General features: G+C 47.5%; 1 protein-coding gene across 1 annotated transcript in view; it reads right to left on the minus strand.

Moving 5' to 3' along the window:
- Nucleotides 1–12451: 12451 nt before the first annotated feature.
- Nucleotides 12452–15743, minus strand: part of LOC144948245 (receptor-type tyrosine-protein phosphatase beta-like) — a 111708-nt gene continuing 108416 nt past the window's right edge. Inside the window, exons 27-28 of the mRNA XM_078877669.1 lie at nt 15306–15441; nt 12452–12639 (exon numbers count right to left, since the gene is read on the minus strand). Of these exons, the coding sequence (XP_078733795.1) occupies nt 12547–12639; nt 15306–15441 (229 nt within the window). The 3' untranslated portion in view covers nt 12452–12546. The remainder of the gene's footprint in view (nt 12640–15305; nt 15442–15743) is intronic.

Raw genomic sequence — 15743 nt, forward strand, 5'->3', positions numbered from 1 at the left:
TGAACCAAAAAGAGCAGACAGGTGGACTCCTCCACAAATCTGGCTGTCGCCTGATGAAGCTGGTTGTAATTATTGGCGAAACGTCGTACTCAGATTGTAAATGTTGTGGCTTGGCTCTCCAATACACAACCGGTGTGCTGTACTATTATACTACACTACTATACACCACACTATACACTAGACTAAACACTACTACACTATACACTACACTATACACTACTATACACTACACTATACACTACACTATACACTACACTATACACTACTATACACTACACGATACACTACACTATACACTACTATACACTACACTATACACTACTATACACTACACTATACACTACTATACACTACACTATACACTACTGTACACTACACACTACACTACTATAGACAACACTATATACTACTATACACTACACTATACACTACTATACACTACACTATACACTACTATTTACTACACTATACGCTAGTGCTGTACTATTGATTAATTGTCACGTTCTGTTTATGTGACAACCCTTACTAAGTGGCTGCGTCGGGTGTTGGCGAGTTTTAACGACACATATATTTACACGAAATAACCCCAAAAAAACCTACGTGTTAAACTGAAAGATTCATACTAAAGGCATTTTTGGGGGGTTAGATCACATAAAGTATAAATGTTGTGTCGTAACCCTCCGCCCCCCCCCCCCCCCATACAGCCAGTAAGGTTTGTCACGTAAACAAAACGCGCCAATTAGTTTACTACTTCAGCCCACCGGTGTGTTGGAGAGTAAATCCACAAAATTCACAATGTGAGTGGCACCGTGACGTGTCGCTGGCAGAGGTGGGACAAAGTCATTGTTATGCAAGTCCAAGTCGAGTCGCAAGTCATCAAATTCATGACTCGAGTCTGACTCGAGTCCAAGTCACATGACTCGAGTCCACATCTCAGAGGTGGGACAAAGTCATTGTTATGCAAGTCCAAGTCGAGTCGCAAGTCATCAAATTCATGACTCGAGTCTGACTCGAGTCCAAGTCACATGACTCGAGTCCACACCTCTGGTCGCTGGTAATGACATCAACCAGCTTCAGCAATCCCCACTGTCTTCTTGGTTCTTTCGGTAAATTCACGTAGAAGGGAAATAATAAAAATGAAACATAATAAAATTCTCACGACGTTTCGGCCACAACGCAAGCAGCCGTCCTCAGGTGAAGAACAGGTCTGTCGGAAAGACAGCGTCTGAATGAAAAAATACAATCCCCACTGCTTCCGGTCTTAGATCGAGCAGCAGGACAATGCCATCGCTGAACCCCATCAGGTGCAGAGATCAGAGACTGGAGGAGCGGGGCGTTTGTTGTAATTATATAACAGATTATTATTAAATCAGTTAATAACCATGTGTTTATTCTGTGAAGGAATACAGTTGTAAGATGTATTACTTTACATTCTTTGGGTATTTTGGTAAAGTCACGTAGATAGGTTCAAAAAAATAACAAAAAAAACTACGACGTTTCCATCGCAACGCAAGCGGTCGTCCTCCTGATGGGAAAGAACGAGAGGAACCAAAACAATTTCACGGGTGCACGTGGGACTCTACGACACTTCCCGACACGTGGTCTGCCCCGGATGTTACATCATCATCGCGACAAAGAACTGCTCGCGCCCGCGTCAGATAATGGCGGTGGCGGCTCTGCCGGGCAGGGTGGGACCCTGAAACCACTGGGTTACGTCTCGATCGTGGTCGTGGTCAAACCAGGCAGACGCCCCACGGTGGCGAGGAGATGTTGATAACCTCGCCTGGTATACAGGAGGTCGTGGATTCGATCCCGACCCTGACGACGTCTGTTGTATGCTTGGGAGTTTGCGTGTCTCTCTGCCTGTGGTAGCGTGGAATTTTCTCCTGGTCTTGCCTCCGCATTTAGAATCGACATCGCGCGTTTAAAGTATTTGGCTGATATATATGACCACGTGATGATGATAAGCCACTTTGTTGAACTATCATTTGTGGCCAGGTCGCTTCTGAAAAAGAGCTACATAGCTTAGTGGGCGCCACAGTGGCTAGGAGATGTTAACTACCTCGCCTGGTATGCAGAATGTCATGGGTTCGATCCTGACCCTGACAAAGCCTGCTGTATATTTTGAGTTTGCATGTTCTGTCCGTAGTCGCGTGAACTTTTTCTCCGAGTCTTCCGGGTTTTCCCTCTATATTTAGAATCGATATCACGCGTTTAGAGTGTATGTGTAATAAACGACTGGACCACGATGTCTGGCTCAGTGTCCTTTATTCGGTTCGTGCTGTACACCCACACGGCTGTCTTTACTCTGTAGCTTCTCCACGGTGCTGACTCCAATGTCGGCCCGATCCACAACAGCAGCCCCGCTGCTGTTTCTCTCACACAGCCCCCCTTGGCTGTACTCGCTGCAACTCCTCTCTCTCCACAGCTCTGACAGCTTCGTGCTGTCTCCCTCTCTCCCTCCGCAGCTCTGACAGCCTCGTGCTGTCTCTCTCTCTCTCCGCAGCTCCTCCTGGCAGCCACACCGCTGCCTCTAACACGCAGCCCTTCTGGCTGTCTCCTCTGCAGCTGCACACCACTCCGCAGCTTCCTCTTGTCTTCGGGGTTGGCTCCCGATAGCCGTCGGTGCCCCCCCTCTTCTCACCCGCCCGCGTGGCCTCACTCTTTTCCGCTCACACCCCGACTGACTTCCCCTTCCGGTTTACCCGCTTAAGGACCCGAACCTTCCACCCACGTCACATGACTCCACCCCCCGTGACGTCACATCCGGAAGGTCGCTTACGCCCGCATTACATATGGCTGCTATACATATCCACACGATGAGGAAAAACAACTTCGTTGAACTATTAGTTGTGGCCAGATTGCTTCTGAAAAAGAGCTATATAGCTCAGTGGGCGCCACGGTGGCTAGGAGATGTTAACTACCTCGCCTGTTATGCAGAAGTTCGTGGGTTCGATCCCGACCCTGACTATGCCTGTTGTATATTTCGAGTTTGCATGCTCTCTCCGCGGTCGCTTGGATTTTTCTCTGGGTTCTCCGGTTTTTCTCTTCACATTTACAATCAGCATCACTACGTATTTAAAGTATTTGGCTGCTATAAATTTCCACACGATGACGATAAACCAGGTCGATTTTCAAAATATAACTAATAGCTCAGTGGGCCTTACCTCGTAAAATAAAAAAATATTTTTTTTTTACTTTTTTAGTTAATTCGTTTTAGTGCTTTGCTCGCCTTTCCTACACTTTTTTTTTATTATTTGTTGTAACTTTCTGACCCCGTGCCCCTACTGGGCATCTGTGAAAAAGAGCTTCATAGCTCAGTCGGCCTTACTTGGTAAAATAAAACAAATATAGTCGTAATATTTGAAACAAATTTTGCCAGTTTCTTTTTCTCAGTCCTGAACAGCAACAGCAGCCGATAATCTACGGTTCCATCCGTATCGGATCACACCTGGGGGTGGTGTTCACCGGCAAGCGCCTGGTGGCCGGGTGACCCACGTAACCCGATCGGGCCCAGCCAGAAATGGTTACGTGGCACCCTCCTGTGGGCCCACCATCCTGCGGATGGTGGGCCCACAGGAGGATGAGGGGCGGGTGCGATGCCAGTATGGCAGGGAGAAAGGATGGTCTCTGATGGACTGAACCTTGACGATGGACACTGACTATTGTGACGCGGAATGTCACCTCACTGGGGGGGGAAGAAGCCGGAGCTGGTGGAGGAGATGGAAAAGTATCAACTCGACATAGCCGGCCTCACTTCCACACGCAGCATTGGCACTGTAACCAATCGTCTCGATCGGAGGTGGTTTTTCTACTATTCCGGAGTAACCCCTGGTGGGAGGCCCCGGGCAGCAGAGGTCGCAACCGGGTACCCGATACCCGTACCCTACCCGATACCCGGCTACCCGTACCCGGCTGGGTACGGGTAGCCGTTTGCGACCCTGGTGCGGCCGAGTACGGGTACGGGTAGGCCGTGAGTCACTGGTGAGTAACCGTTTGTCACTCATTTCGGGTAGGGTACGGGTAGGGAACGGGTACGGGTACCCATTTGCGACCCTGGTGCGGCCGGGTACGGGTAAGGAATCAAAACCCGTTTGCGACCTCTGCTGGGCAGGTGTGGTGATACTCACAAGCCCCCGGCTGGGTGCTGTTCAGTTGGAGTTTGTCCCAGTGGAGGAGAGGGTCGCCTCAATGAGACTTCCATCTCAGAGAGGAACACTGACTGTTGTCTGTGCTTATGCCAGAGGTCGCAACCGGGTACCCGATACCCGTACCCTACCCGATACCCGACCCTGGTGCGGCCGGGTACGGGTACGGATAGCCGCACGTGACTCACCCCAACCACTGAGTGAGAAGGCCGTGAGTCACTGGTGAGTCACCGTTTGTCACTCATTTCCCAACGTCTTGTTTCTTCTCACAATTCAAGTTCCTAGAATCAACCCACCCGCGCCTGCAACATGGCTTCATCCCAGAGGTCGCAATCGGGTACCCGATACCCGTACCCTACCCGATACCCGGCTACCCGTACCCAGCCGAGTACGGGTACCCGTTTGCGACCCTGGTGCGGCCGGGTACGGGTAAGGAATCAAAATCCGTTTGCGACCTCTGGCTTATGCACCAAACAGCAGTTAATAATATTCAGCCTTCTTGGAGACGGTGGGTGCAGAGCTCGACAGTGCCGCCTACCGACTCCATAGTTCTATGGGTCTTTCGGCAAAGCCACGTAGATAGAAAAATAAAAATATCACGACATTTCAATCGCAACACAAGCAATCGTCTTCAGGTGAGAAGACGATTGCTTGTGTTGCGATCAAAACGTCGTGATATTTTTTTTCTTGATAGGTTTTTCCCCTTTTATCTGGCAACTAAACAGGTGTTAAGATGTTAAAACACCAAACTGAAACATTTCACAAGGAATCATGTCTACATTAACCACAATGCTTGTGGTCAGAATGCAAACAAAACATCCTCTGATAATATATGCATTGTCCTTGAAACTGATTGGTCCACACCAGAGACAGCTGAGACGAGGCTCAAAAGAAGGCTGTCTCTGGTGTGGACCAATGAGTTTCAAGGACAATGCATATATTATCAGAGGATGTTTTTGTTTCCATTCTTACTGGGTGACTTCAATGCTCATGTGGGAAACGATGGAAATACCCGGAGAGGCGTGATTGGGAGGAATGCCCCCCCCCCTAATCTGAACCCAAACGGTAAGATGTTATTGTAATTCAGCACTAGTCATGGAATGTCAAGAACAAACACCATGTTCGAACACAAGGATGCTTATAAGCGTACATGATACCAGATCACCTTGGGCCTAAGGTCAATGACTGACTTTACCGGGCAAGTCCAACTGGGCGAAGACCCCAGGGCCAGTCAAGGACACGCTGGTGGGACTATGTTGCTCCGCTGGCCTGGGAACCCCTGGGAATTCCCTAGGAAGAACTAGATTATGTGTATAGTAGTGTATAGTGTAGTGTAGTAGCGTATAGTAAATGTGGTGCTGGAGTCTGTCGCCAGGGAAAGGGAGGTCTGGACCGCCACTACTGAACACGCTGCTGTGGTGACCCTCACCAGGACGCGTGGATTGACAAACGAATGGACGGCACCCCCCCCCCCCCCCCCTACAGGCGGACGAGACTGAAAAATGGACACTGACGTATCAACATTTGCAATCTCAGGTGTTGGAAAGGATTAAAAAAAACACAATGACGCAAACGAGAATCATGAACCATTCATAATTGCAAGCCTCACCACATAATATACACCGGTGAGTCAATCAGCTTTGGTACAAGTATAGATAACGTATGCAAAGTATATATTTTTCTTTTAAATATGCAGGTAATACAAATCCTGTAGTATGCCATATACCATAACCGCTTTACAAAGCACACTTGCTTTAAATAAAATACAATTGTCTTGGTTGGTGGGCCTGAGTCGACAGACGGGGGGGGGGGGAGGCCCAAAACATCGATCGATTCGACGTCTGCCCACGGACTTGATGGCGTCACAATCGAGCCACCGTCAACAAGGCATCAATAGGCCGGCAATAACGACGGAACGATTTACGACGAGCCCCCGCTATTCGCGACGTTCTCACGAGGCCACCGTGGATCGATTATTTTTTGGTTTACGACGCACCTTCCGACACGACTCCGAACGCATTTGAATGGAGCGGGGAGGGGGGGTCCCCGTTTGTTTTCAAACGACGTACGTTGAATTTATTTTGCGTCACGCGTAGACGAAAACCGTCGCTAATCGGAGCTGGGGGGAGGGGGGCGGATGTGACAGGCGTGTTTGTGTGTGTGGATGATGTCTGCATCGATTATACGCCGTTGAATACACGTCGATCAAAGGAAGGGCGGGGGGGAGTTTTAAAAATAAGACCTTGGGAGAGTTACATTTCCACAGTCGACGGGAAAATAAGTTCCCGATTAACCGACGGAGCTTCCAAGGAGCGTGTCGTAACGCCGTAAAAATCGGGGGAGCGGGGGGGGGGGACACCCGCCGGTATTCACCATTGAAACCCATCTCGCTGTCAATAACAAAAAAAGATACACGATTCAATATTTTCCTGAAGTGGTCGCTGCGCTGCACGGTGGCTGTGTGTTTGCCTTGCGTTGGTGATGACGTGTGTGCTGTTTGTACTGGGACTCCTCTACTTACGAGCTAGGTTCCAGATGTCTGCTCGTAATTCTAGATTTGAAGCTTTCGAGACTGGAAGGATTCATACTCTTAGTTTTTTCGGTAAAGTCACGTAGGTAAAAAATGAAATTAAAATTAATAAAAATAAAAAAATAAAATAATAAAAATCCCGCTTAACTTGTATTTAAGAACTTGCATCTTGGAATCCCTGCCTCACTTGATACAGCAAATCTGGCTGTGACGGTCCCACCTGATGACGGAGACTTGTGTTGCCTCCGAAACGTATGCTTGTAAGTCGATTTGTTCGTAAGTCCAACTGTGCTCCCCGTCGATTGTGAACGTGTACGGCAAGTGCACTAAACACGGGGAATGGCTTTAAAATTGTATAGTCTCCTGTAGACGTAAATGCCGCTGGTTATTCACGGTCTGCCGATGAAGATGCCACCACCGCCATCCATTGCGAGGCGGTTGAACTTACAACTCTTGGTCCGAACGGGCAACCGGACATAAGGAAAGGTTCGTATCTCTGAAAGTTCGTGAGTCGAATGCTCGTAAGTAGAGGAGTCCCTGGATGTTGGAACTTCTTTCGCACCGTACGTAGCCTAAACCTCGGTCATCGGAGGTGCTTTGCATCTTGCAATTGTTCACAATTTCCAACGAAGCATTCTGGAAACCCGACTCATATGAGGGGGGGGCAGGGGGGGGTTGGGGGGGCGGGGTGATTTGAGGGGGCAGGGGAACTCTTCAACTTATGGGATTAAATTACGACAGGGTTTCCAGGAACAGCGTTGTAACTTCGTAAAAGCGGGGACCTCCTATATACGTAGACACACATATACATACATACACCATCGCAGTACAATGCATTCCACCAGATGACACGAGCAGGCACACTGTGATCTCTGCTTAAATTTAAAACACTCCACTCAATTGCTACAATGGTCATTACCAACACCATTATCCAGGAATTTCATCATAGCCTTATGCCTCAAGACCTCCTAGAGATGGGATAGTAACGGGCATCTAGACCTCCGAGAGACGGAAACCCTGACTTACGATTGGCTATTTTTCTTTGACCAGGTAATGCCCACAACTGAGCTACATTGCTCTTTTTTGAGTAGCGACCTGGCCACATGTTATGATAGTTCATCAATAGTGGATATCATCATCATCATCGCACGTGGCAATTTATAGTAGCAACCAAATAATCTAAACTAATAAACTAAACGAGTTTTATTTACCGGATAAGGTCCACTGAGCTATATAGCTCTTTTTTTAGAAGCGAACTGGCCACAATGATAGCTCAAATTAGTAGCTAATCACGTGGAAATATATTGCAGCCAAATACTCTAAATGCGTTATGTTGCTTCTAAATGTGGAGGGGAAAAACGGAGAGGACCCGGAAAAAATCCACACGACCACGGTGAGAGAGACACGCAAACTCCAAATATACAGCAGCAGGCGTCAGGGTCTGGATCGAACCTACGACATCCTGCATACCAGGCGAGGTAGTTCACATCCCCTAGCCACCGTGATGATGATGAGATACGCAAACTCCAAATATGTACAGCAGCAGGCGTCAGGGTCGGGATTGAACCCACGACATCCTGCATACTAGGCGAGGTAGTTAACATCTCCTAGTCCACCGTGATGATGATGATGAGAGAGACAGGCAAACTCCAAATATACAGCAGCAGGCGTCAGGGTCTGGATCGAACCCACGACCTCCTGCACACCAGGCGAGGTAGGTAACATCTCCTAGCCACCGTGGCGCCCTGGTGAATATCCTGAGCCTGATGTATCTCCTCGAGATGATGACTCAACCTATAAACCTGCTGACGGAAGAGACGAGAGGTGTGATTCCCACCAGGGCCTGAATATGTGCTAACCGAGTATCCAGCAACTTAAAAAGGTAGATGAAAACATGACTGCAGTTCGGAATTGGACGGTATCTGGACTGTCAAAAAACTTTTCGGGGATTAAACGACCGCGGTGGGAGAAAGCGTCCGTCCAGGCAAGATGTTTCCTCTCGCAGACTCGGGGACGTCTTTTATTTAGTCCTGCAGGAAGCCGTTGAGCCAGGAAAGCTCTTTCGTTCGCCCTGCTCGCCAATACTTTTCATTCCTATCGTGTTTTCGCGTTGTTTTGTTGGTTTTGAGCCCATACTGGGCATCTGTGAGAGAAAAAATAAACATTCTTGAGATAGTTATTCCTGAGTAAATTTTGGCATAAAACTTTCGCGACTGCAGGAATTCATATTACTCTTTGGTTCTTTCGGTAAAGTCACGTCGAAAGAAATTTTAAATTCAATAATAGCATACGACGTTTCGATTGCAACACAAGCAACCATCATCAGGTACAAATGAATGAGAAAACAAACCTAGTAAACTTGGAAATGTAATGCAATACAACACAGAGAGAGCCGGCCAACAAAGCAGTCAACACCCTACCTGGTTGATTACGTTCTTCCAAAGATTGCTAAATTTGAGAGAGAGACAAAACATAGACACGGAGACAATATAGTGCACCGTATTTCCAGTTTACCATGTTTGTTTTCTCATTAATGTTGTACCTGATGATGGTTGCTTGTGTTGCAATCGAAACGTCGTATTCTATTATTATTTAATTTCTTTCTAAGAGACTTTACCGAAAGAACCAAAGAGTAATTCCTGCAGTCACGAAAGCTTTGAATCTAGGAATTCATATTCTTGGTTCTTTCGGTAAAGTCACGTAAAGAGAAAACAAAAAATGTAAATAAAAATACAAAAATAAAATTCTAATTAAAAATAATAAAATAACATTTATAAATTTTCTTTTTTTTTTCTTTCCTATTTTCGTGACTTTACCGAAAGAACCAAGAATATCAATATTCCTGAGTGAATCACCTTCCCATTCGGCTCAGTGTTTGGAGAAAGCGTAGCATGGGCAAGCTCCTCCAGATTTCTGAGCACTCAAGTGCCCCACCCAACCAGCCTTGTGCAAAGAAGCAAACCAATGATTAAGAAGAGAAATAAGAAGAACACATTCATAAATTATATCCATTCTAACATCTGCGTATTCATGTAGGCACGTGAGCACACACACACACACAAAGATCCCTGGTATAGCCTGTAACAGACTGTAGGGGCAAGTGCTGTTAGCGAACACCTACGAAGGCCGGCACGGAACACGAAAGGGTGGTCGGCCAGCACCATGCCCAGCCGCCTTTGACTCTCCCAGTGGCGATGTTTACTACACACCGCTACACCAGCTACTTTTTTGAGGCCGAGTCGACCTAGGGGAGGTCCCAGGACCGGTTCAGATAATCGTCACTGGGTGGTGTGGTGTTGGTGGCCGTGAGCGGGAATCGAACTCGGGTCGCTGAGTCCGTAGCACGGCGTAAAGCGCTCACCGCTACACGACCGCTCCCCACGCACACACACACACATACACACACAAACACATACACATGCACACACATGCACACACACAAACACATACACATGCAAGCACTCGCGTGTGTACATCTACATTCACGTATACGCCGCACTTGCACGGAAAAACACAGTTATGGGATGCGTCAATGGCACCCGTGGGCGTCCTCTATTGCACAAATACACACGCGGGGTGCAGTGGCGGCTGCTGGTTAAATAAAAAAAATAAAAATCTTAGTAATAGTTTGCACTTATAAGGCACGCCTGCCTTTCACATCCTGGTGCCGTGGCATCAGCACTGCTCGCGCGCGTGTCCACTTCCAGTTCACAAGCAGTCACCATCGTATGCATGCACGGTGGACTTCTTTTGCACCGTACGTAGCCAACCATGCTATTCGGAAAACAACGAGGAGTCCGAAAGAAATTAGTTCGTCAATCTAGACGATTTAAAAGTTAAATCTTGATTTGAGGCTTTCGTGACTGCAGGAATCCATGCTCTTTGGTTCTTTCGGTAAAGTCACGTAGGTATAAAATAAAATAAATCACCACGTTTCGGGCGAAACGCAAGCGTCCGTCATCAGGTGGGAAAGCTTTCCTACGTGACTTTAACGATTTAAAAGTTGCACGGCTCCCAGTGGGCCTCCGCGTTTCCGAAGGAATGGCGTTTTTAAACGGCTGCAAGAAGCGCATCTGAATCACGCGCGATGCGGTGACCACCGTCTTCTTGGTTTTTTTTGGTAAAGTCACGTAGAAGGGAAATAATAAAATAATAAAAATAAAACATTAAATAATTCTCACAACGCAAGCAGCCGTCCTCAGGTGAAGAACAGGTCGGTCGGGAAGATGTTGTCTGAAGAACAGGTCTGTCGGGAAGACGTTGTCTGAAGAACAGGTCTGTCGGGAAGACGTTGTCTGAAGAACAGGTCTGTCGGGAAGACGTTGTCTGAAGAACAGGTCTGTCGGGAAGACGTTGTCTGAAGAACAGGTCTGTCGGGAAGACGGCTGTCTTCCCGACAGACCTGTTCTTCACCTGAGGACGGCTGCTTGCGTTGTAGCCGAAGCGTCGTGAAAATTATTTTATTATGTTTAATTTTTATTATTTTATTATTTCCCTTCTACGCGACTTTACCGAAAGAACCAAGAAGATGAATCCCTGCAGTCACGAAAGCTTTAAATTAAAAATGTGACCACCGTCCTTTGTTCGACGGCTCGGCACAAAAAATCCGCTGCCGCTTACTCAGAGGAATGAACGGAAAAAATGGCGGAGCCAGGATTTTCAGGTCGGGGAGTGGGGGGGGAAACCACTCCAGCAATTAAAAATGATAGAGGAGTTGTTCGTAAGTAAGGACTAGTCCCTTGCTTTTTATTCGATGGGTGTGCGCCGATGGCACAGCCATCGAATATCGAGGGTCGAATTCGAACCGCGTTGTGTGATCGGCATCGCGCTCGCTGAAGGTGTTTGCTTTCAGGGAAGTCGTGGACTCTATACGCAACTGCGCACAATTCTGTGAGTTACTTCTAACCGCTTTGCCGTTACTTATTGCCAATTATGGACTCAGGACTATTGTCCTACCATCTCACAGAGTCCCTGGCACGTAATAATATGCTACACAGTGGCAGTGGGGGTCGCAAAATGCCAATTTATTACTAATAAACCCCAATGATTCGATCGAAATCCCTCATTCTTGGGGGGGAGGGCACGTACCCCCCCCCCCCCACTGGCTCCACCAGTGAGCGGAATAAGTACCCTTCAGCACCTGGCATAAAAACGTTCAAACAAAACATGCCGTTTACAAACTACGGAACGCGGAGGTGTAGTTTAGTTGGCATGGTCGTATTTTTGTTACTTTCTCGACATCGCGACCGCTGGGGACACCGTAACGACAGGCTAGCCGCCCCATAAAATACTTTGCCAGCTTGTTCACCACGTGTAATTAAGACGGCAGGATACTCCTCCATCTGTACACTTAGTAATATATATACACACACACGCGCACAGTAATTTCCTATTGACCAACCGCCACTCTACGCACAGATAAAGACAAAGATCCCCCGTGTAGCCTTAACAGAATGTTGGGGCAAGTGCTGTTAGCGAGCACCTATGAAGGCCGGCTAGGCACGCGAGGGGGTGGGTGGCCAGCACCACGCCCGACCGCCTTTGTCTCCCCAGTGGCGATGTTTTTACACACACCGTACCAGGTACTAATTTGAGGCTCAGTCGACCTAGGGGAGGCCCAGGACCGGTTCAAAGTAATCGTCACTGGTGTTGGCCGAGAGCGGGAATCAATCGAACTCAGGTCGACGGGTTCGTAGTGCCGCGCGCTAACCGCTACACTACTGCTCCACCATAACTAAATTACGCACAGACACACGCGCGCACGCTCGGAACACACTCACACTGCCACGTCAACACACACGCACGGCAAAAACGAAGCGAAGCGATCGCGAGATCGATCGACGGCTCCGCCAATGCCCGCATGCCCGCCTATAGGTTTTGGTAAACGTCGTTGGTGTAGCCTTCCAGGTCCTTGGTCTTCAACTTCTCTTTGATGCACTGGTGGAGGAAGATGTACTGCTCCTGTGGGGATCGTGCACACGCACACGGAGAGAGAGGCTCCGGTCAGCTGCGCGGACGTTGTTTTAGTTGCATGCGACATTTGTCCCTCGGTTAATGGTGACTTCGAGTCAACGGTTTTTCAGGTTAACGTTTGGCCCATAGGGGAAAATAATGTTCCACTCGTGATTATTAATGTGGGGGGGTGGGGAGATGTCCATGTTGAGTGACGTCGCCCAATCATGATTATTAACGGTAGCGTTACAGAGTTAGCGTGACATCAGGGTTCTGGCTTTAATGTATCTACATATATAAAAGGGAAATTTGTGAATATGCGTGTCTGTTTGAAATGTTTAGCATACTTCCCAACATGCTACAAACTTGAAATTTGGCATGTGGGTAGTTTCCAGACTGTACACAATGCAAAAAGTATAAACATGTACGTTTATTTTTTATTTTTTGGAGGGGGGGGCGCAATAATGGATATAATGTATTGCACGGCAAGTGAACGGTGACGTCACATCTGTGATGTAACCCGCATGTGCCTGCTGACGTCACACATCCCCCCCCCCCCAACCAACTTTATAACAACAGCTGGGTGTAGCCCAAGGGTCAGAAGCGAAGTGGGCGGGGCTAGTGAAGAAATTTGCATGTAAATGTAAGATCGGAGAGCTGTGCTACCTTGCGTTGCGATCGAAACGTCGTGATATTTTTATTATTTTTTTCTATCTACATGACTTTACCGAAAGACTCCAAGAATATTTTTATTTCCCTTTGCGTACATCCGGCGCTCTTAACCGCATGACAGTCGCGTGTAAAAAATATATAAAATCTATTCGCCAAATAAAATTAAGTCGGCTGTCGTCAGCCGCTGTCAATCCGCTTGCCGGGTGAAGGCCTCCTTCCCCCCATCGCGGTCACCACCGCCTCTCCCCGCCCCTGCACGCGAGCCGATGCCATCACTTTCTCTTGCACGGAGCTATTGCAACGTCTTTACTCCCTGGCGCGGCTAAGGAGGTGCTCATCAATTTGCCTCCCTGCACTGGCTTTAGGTTAACATAGAAAACAGTTTCAAATCCTCTTTTTAACTTACAAAGCAGTGAATCATCTCGCCCCAGCCGACGCCATTTGCATGCTGCACCCATATGTCCCCTGAAGGTCCTAAAGACCTGGGCATGATGCAGATCTTCTCCGCATTTCCAGGTCGAGGTTTTTCGGTCTATGGGTGACCGAGATTTTTCCCGTGTAGCCCACCCAGGCTATGGAACGCCAAATAAGATATCAGGGATCTCTCTCGAGCCCGTGACATTTTTTTTTTAACGCCATAAAAACCTATTCAAACGCTTCCGCTTACTAAACTTTTTGTTCATTTTTCGATTTAACGCATTCGTGACTGCAGGGATTCATCTTCTTGGTTCTTTCGGTAAAGTCACGTAGAAGAGAAATAAAATAATAAAGATAAAACATAATAACGACGCTGTCTTTCCGACAGACCTGTTCTTCACCTGAGGACGGCTGCTTGCGTTGCATTGTGGCCGAAACGTCGTGAGAATTATTTTATTATGTTTTATTTTTATTATTTTATTATTTCCCTTCTACGTGACTTTACCGAAAGAACCGAGAAGATTTTTGTTCATTTAGTAAATAATTCCTAAAATGTATTCGTAATATTAATTTTAGTTTCACGCGTAGGCTTTGGCGACCAATATCATCCGTAATGCAGGTTTTTGTTGGGGTTAGTTCGCGTAAATGTATAAATGTGTCGTTAAACCCGCCACCACCTGACACAGCCAATTAGAAAGGGTTGTCACGTAAACACAGCGTAGCCAATTCGTTACTAGATAGTGTAGTGTATAGTGTAGTGTATAGTGTAGTGTATAGTGTAGCGTATAGTGTAGTGTATAGTGTAGTGTATAGTGTAGTGTTTAGTGTAGTGTATAGTGTAGTGTATAGTGTAGTGTTTAGTGTAGTGTATAGTGTAGTGTATAGTGTAGTGTAGTGTATAGTGTAGTGTATAGTGTAGTGTTTAGTGTAGTGTATAGTGTAGTGTATAGTGTAGTGTATAGTAGCGTATAGTGTAGTGTATAGGAGTGTAGTGTATAGTGTAGTATAGAGGCCATTACACTAGTACAGCACCCAGCGGTGTGTTCGAGAGCAAAGCCACGGACTGCAAAATGTTGTACTCAGATTGTAAATGTGACCGGCCGCAAAAAGTGCACCTCGCCTGGCACAAGCGCTGCGGTGATGTCAACGCCACTTCATGGCGAAACAGCTGTTGGTGTCGTCGTCATCGTGCGTTTGGGGCCGTCCATAAATGACGTCATGCGATTTTTTACTGTTTTTGACCCCCCCCTCGTCACGCGGCGTCACAAAAAGTCAGACCCCCCCCCTCAAATATGACGTCACAAAGCTCTGCTCCCCCACCCCCCCCCAAAAAAAAAACATGCTTCAAATCGCTTTAAACTATTGTCATTGTTATTAAAAAAAAGTATATTCAATTAAGTAGAACGTGTTGTCTATATTTATGTAAAGTTGCGCATTTTTACGTGACATCACATTTCTCAAACCCCCCCCCCCCTCCTCCTCGTCACACATCGTCACAAATGTCTGACCCCCCCCCCCCCCCCAGGTGCGTGACGTAATTTATGGACGGCCCCTTTGTGCGTGCGCGCGTGCGTGCTGGCTCCCACCTCCGTTTGCACCATCAGCATGCGCTGCTCGCGCATGCGCGCCGTGATGTGGAACACATCCACCTTGTCCTCCTTCTGCACCTGCTGCAGCGCCACGTCCAGCCCAATCAGCGTCCCCGTGCGACCCACGCCGGCACTGCGCGCGGACACGCACACACAGACAAAGATTCCCCGTATAGGCTTCGCAGGAATTTCGATTTAAAGCTTTCGTGACTGCAGGGATTCATCTTCTTGGTTCTTTCGGTAAAGTCACGTAGAAGGGAAATAATAAAATATTAAAGATGCTAAATTCCTCTTGATATGCAAATTCCTTTGTCAAGGCGCTTTTCCCCCTCCAACCCAGCTTAAATATACGCTGCCAAGCCTGGTGGTGTTTCATTCAGACGCTGTCTTTCCGACAGACCTGTTCTTCACCTGAGGACGGCTGCTTGCGTTGTG

Source organism: Lampetra fluviatilis, chromosome 48 (genome assembly GCF_964198595.1).
Source record: "Lampetra fluviatilis chromosome 48, kcLamFluv1.1, whole genome shotgun sequence".
NCBI classification, from domain to species: Eukaryota; Metazoa; Chordata; class Hyperoartia; order Petromyzontiformes; family Petromyzontidae; genus Lampetra; species Lampetra fluviatilis.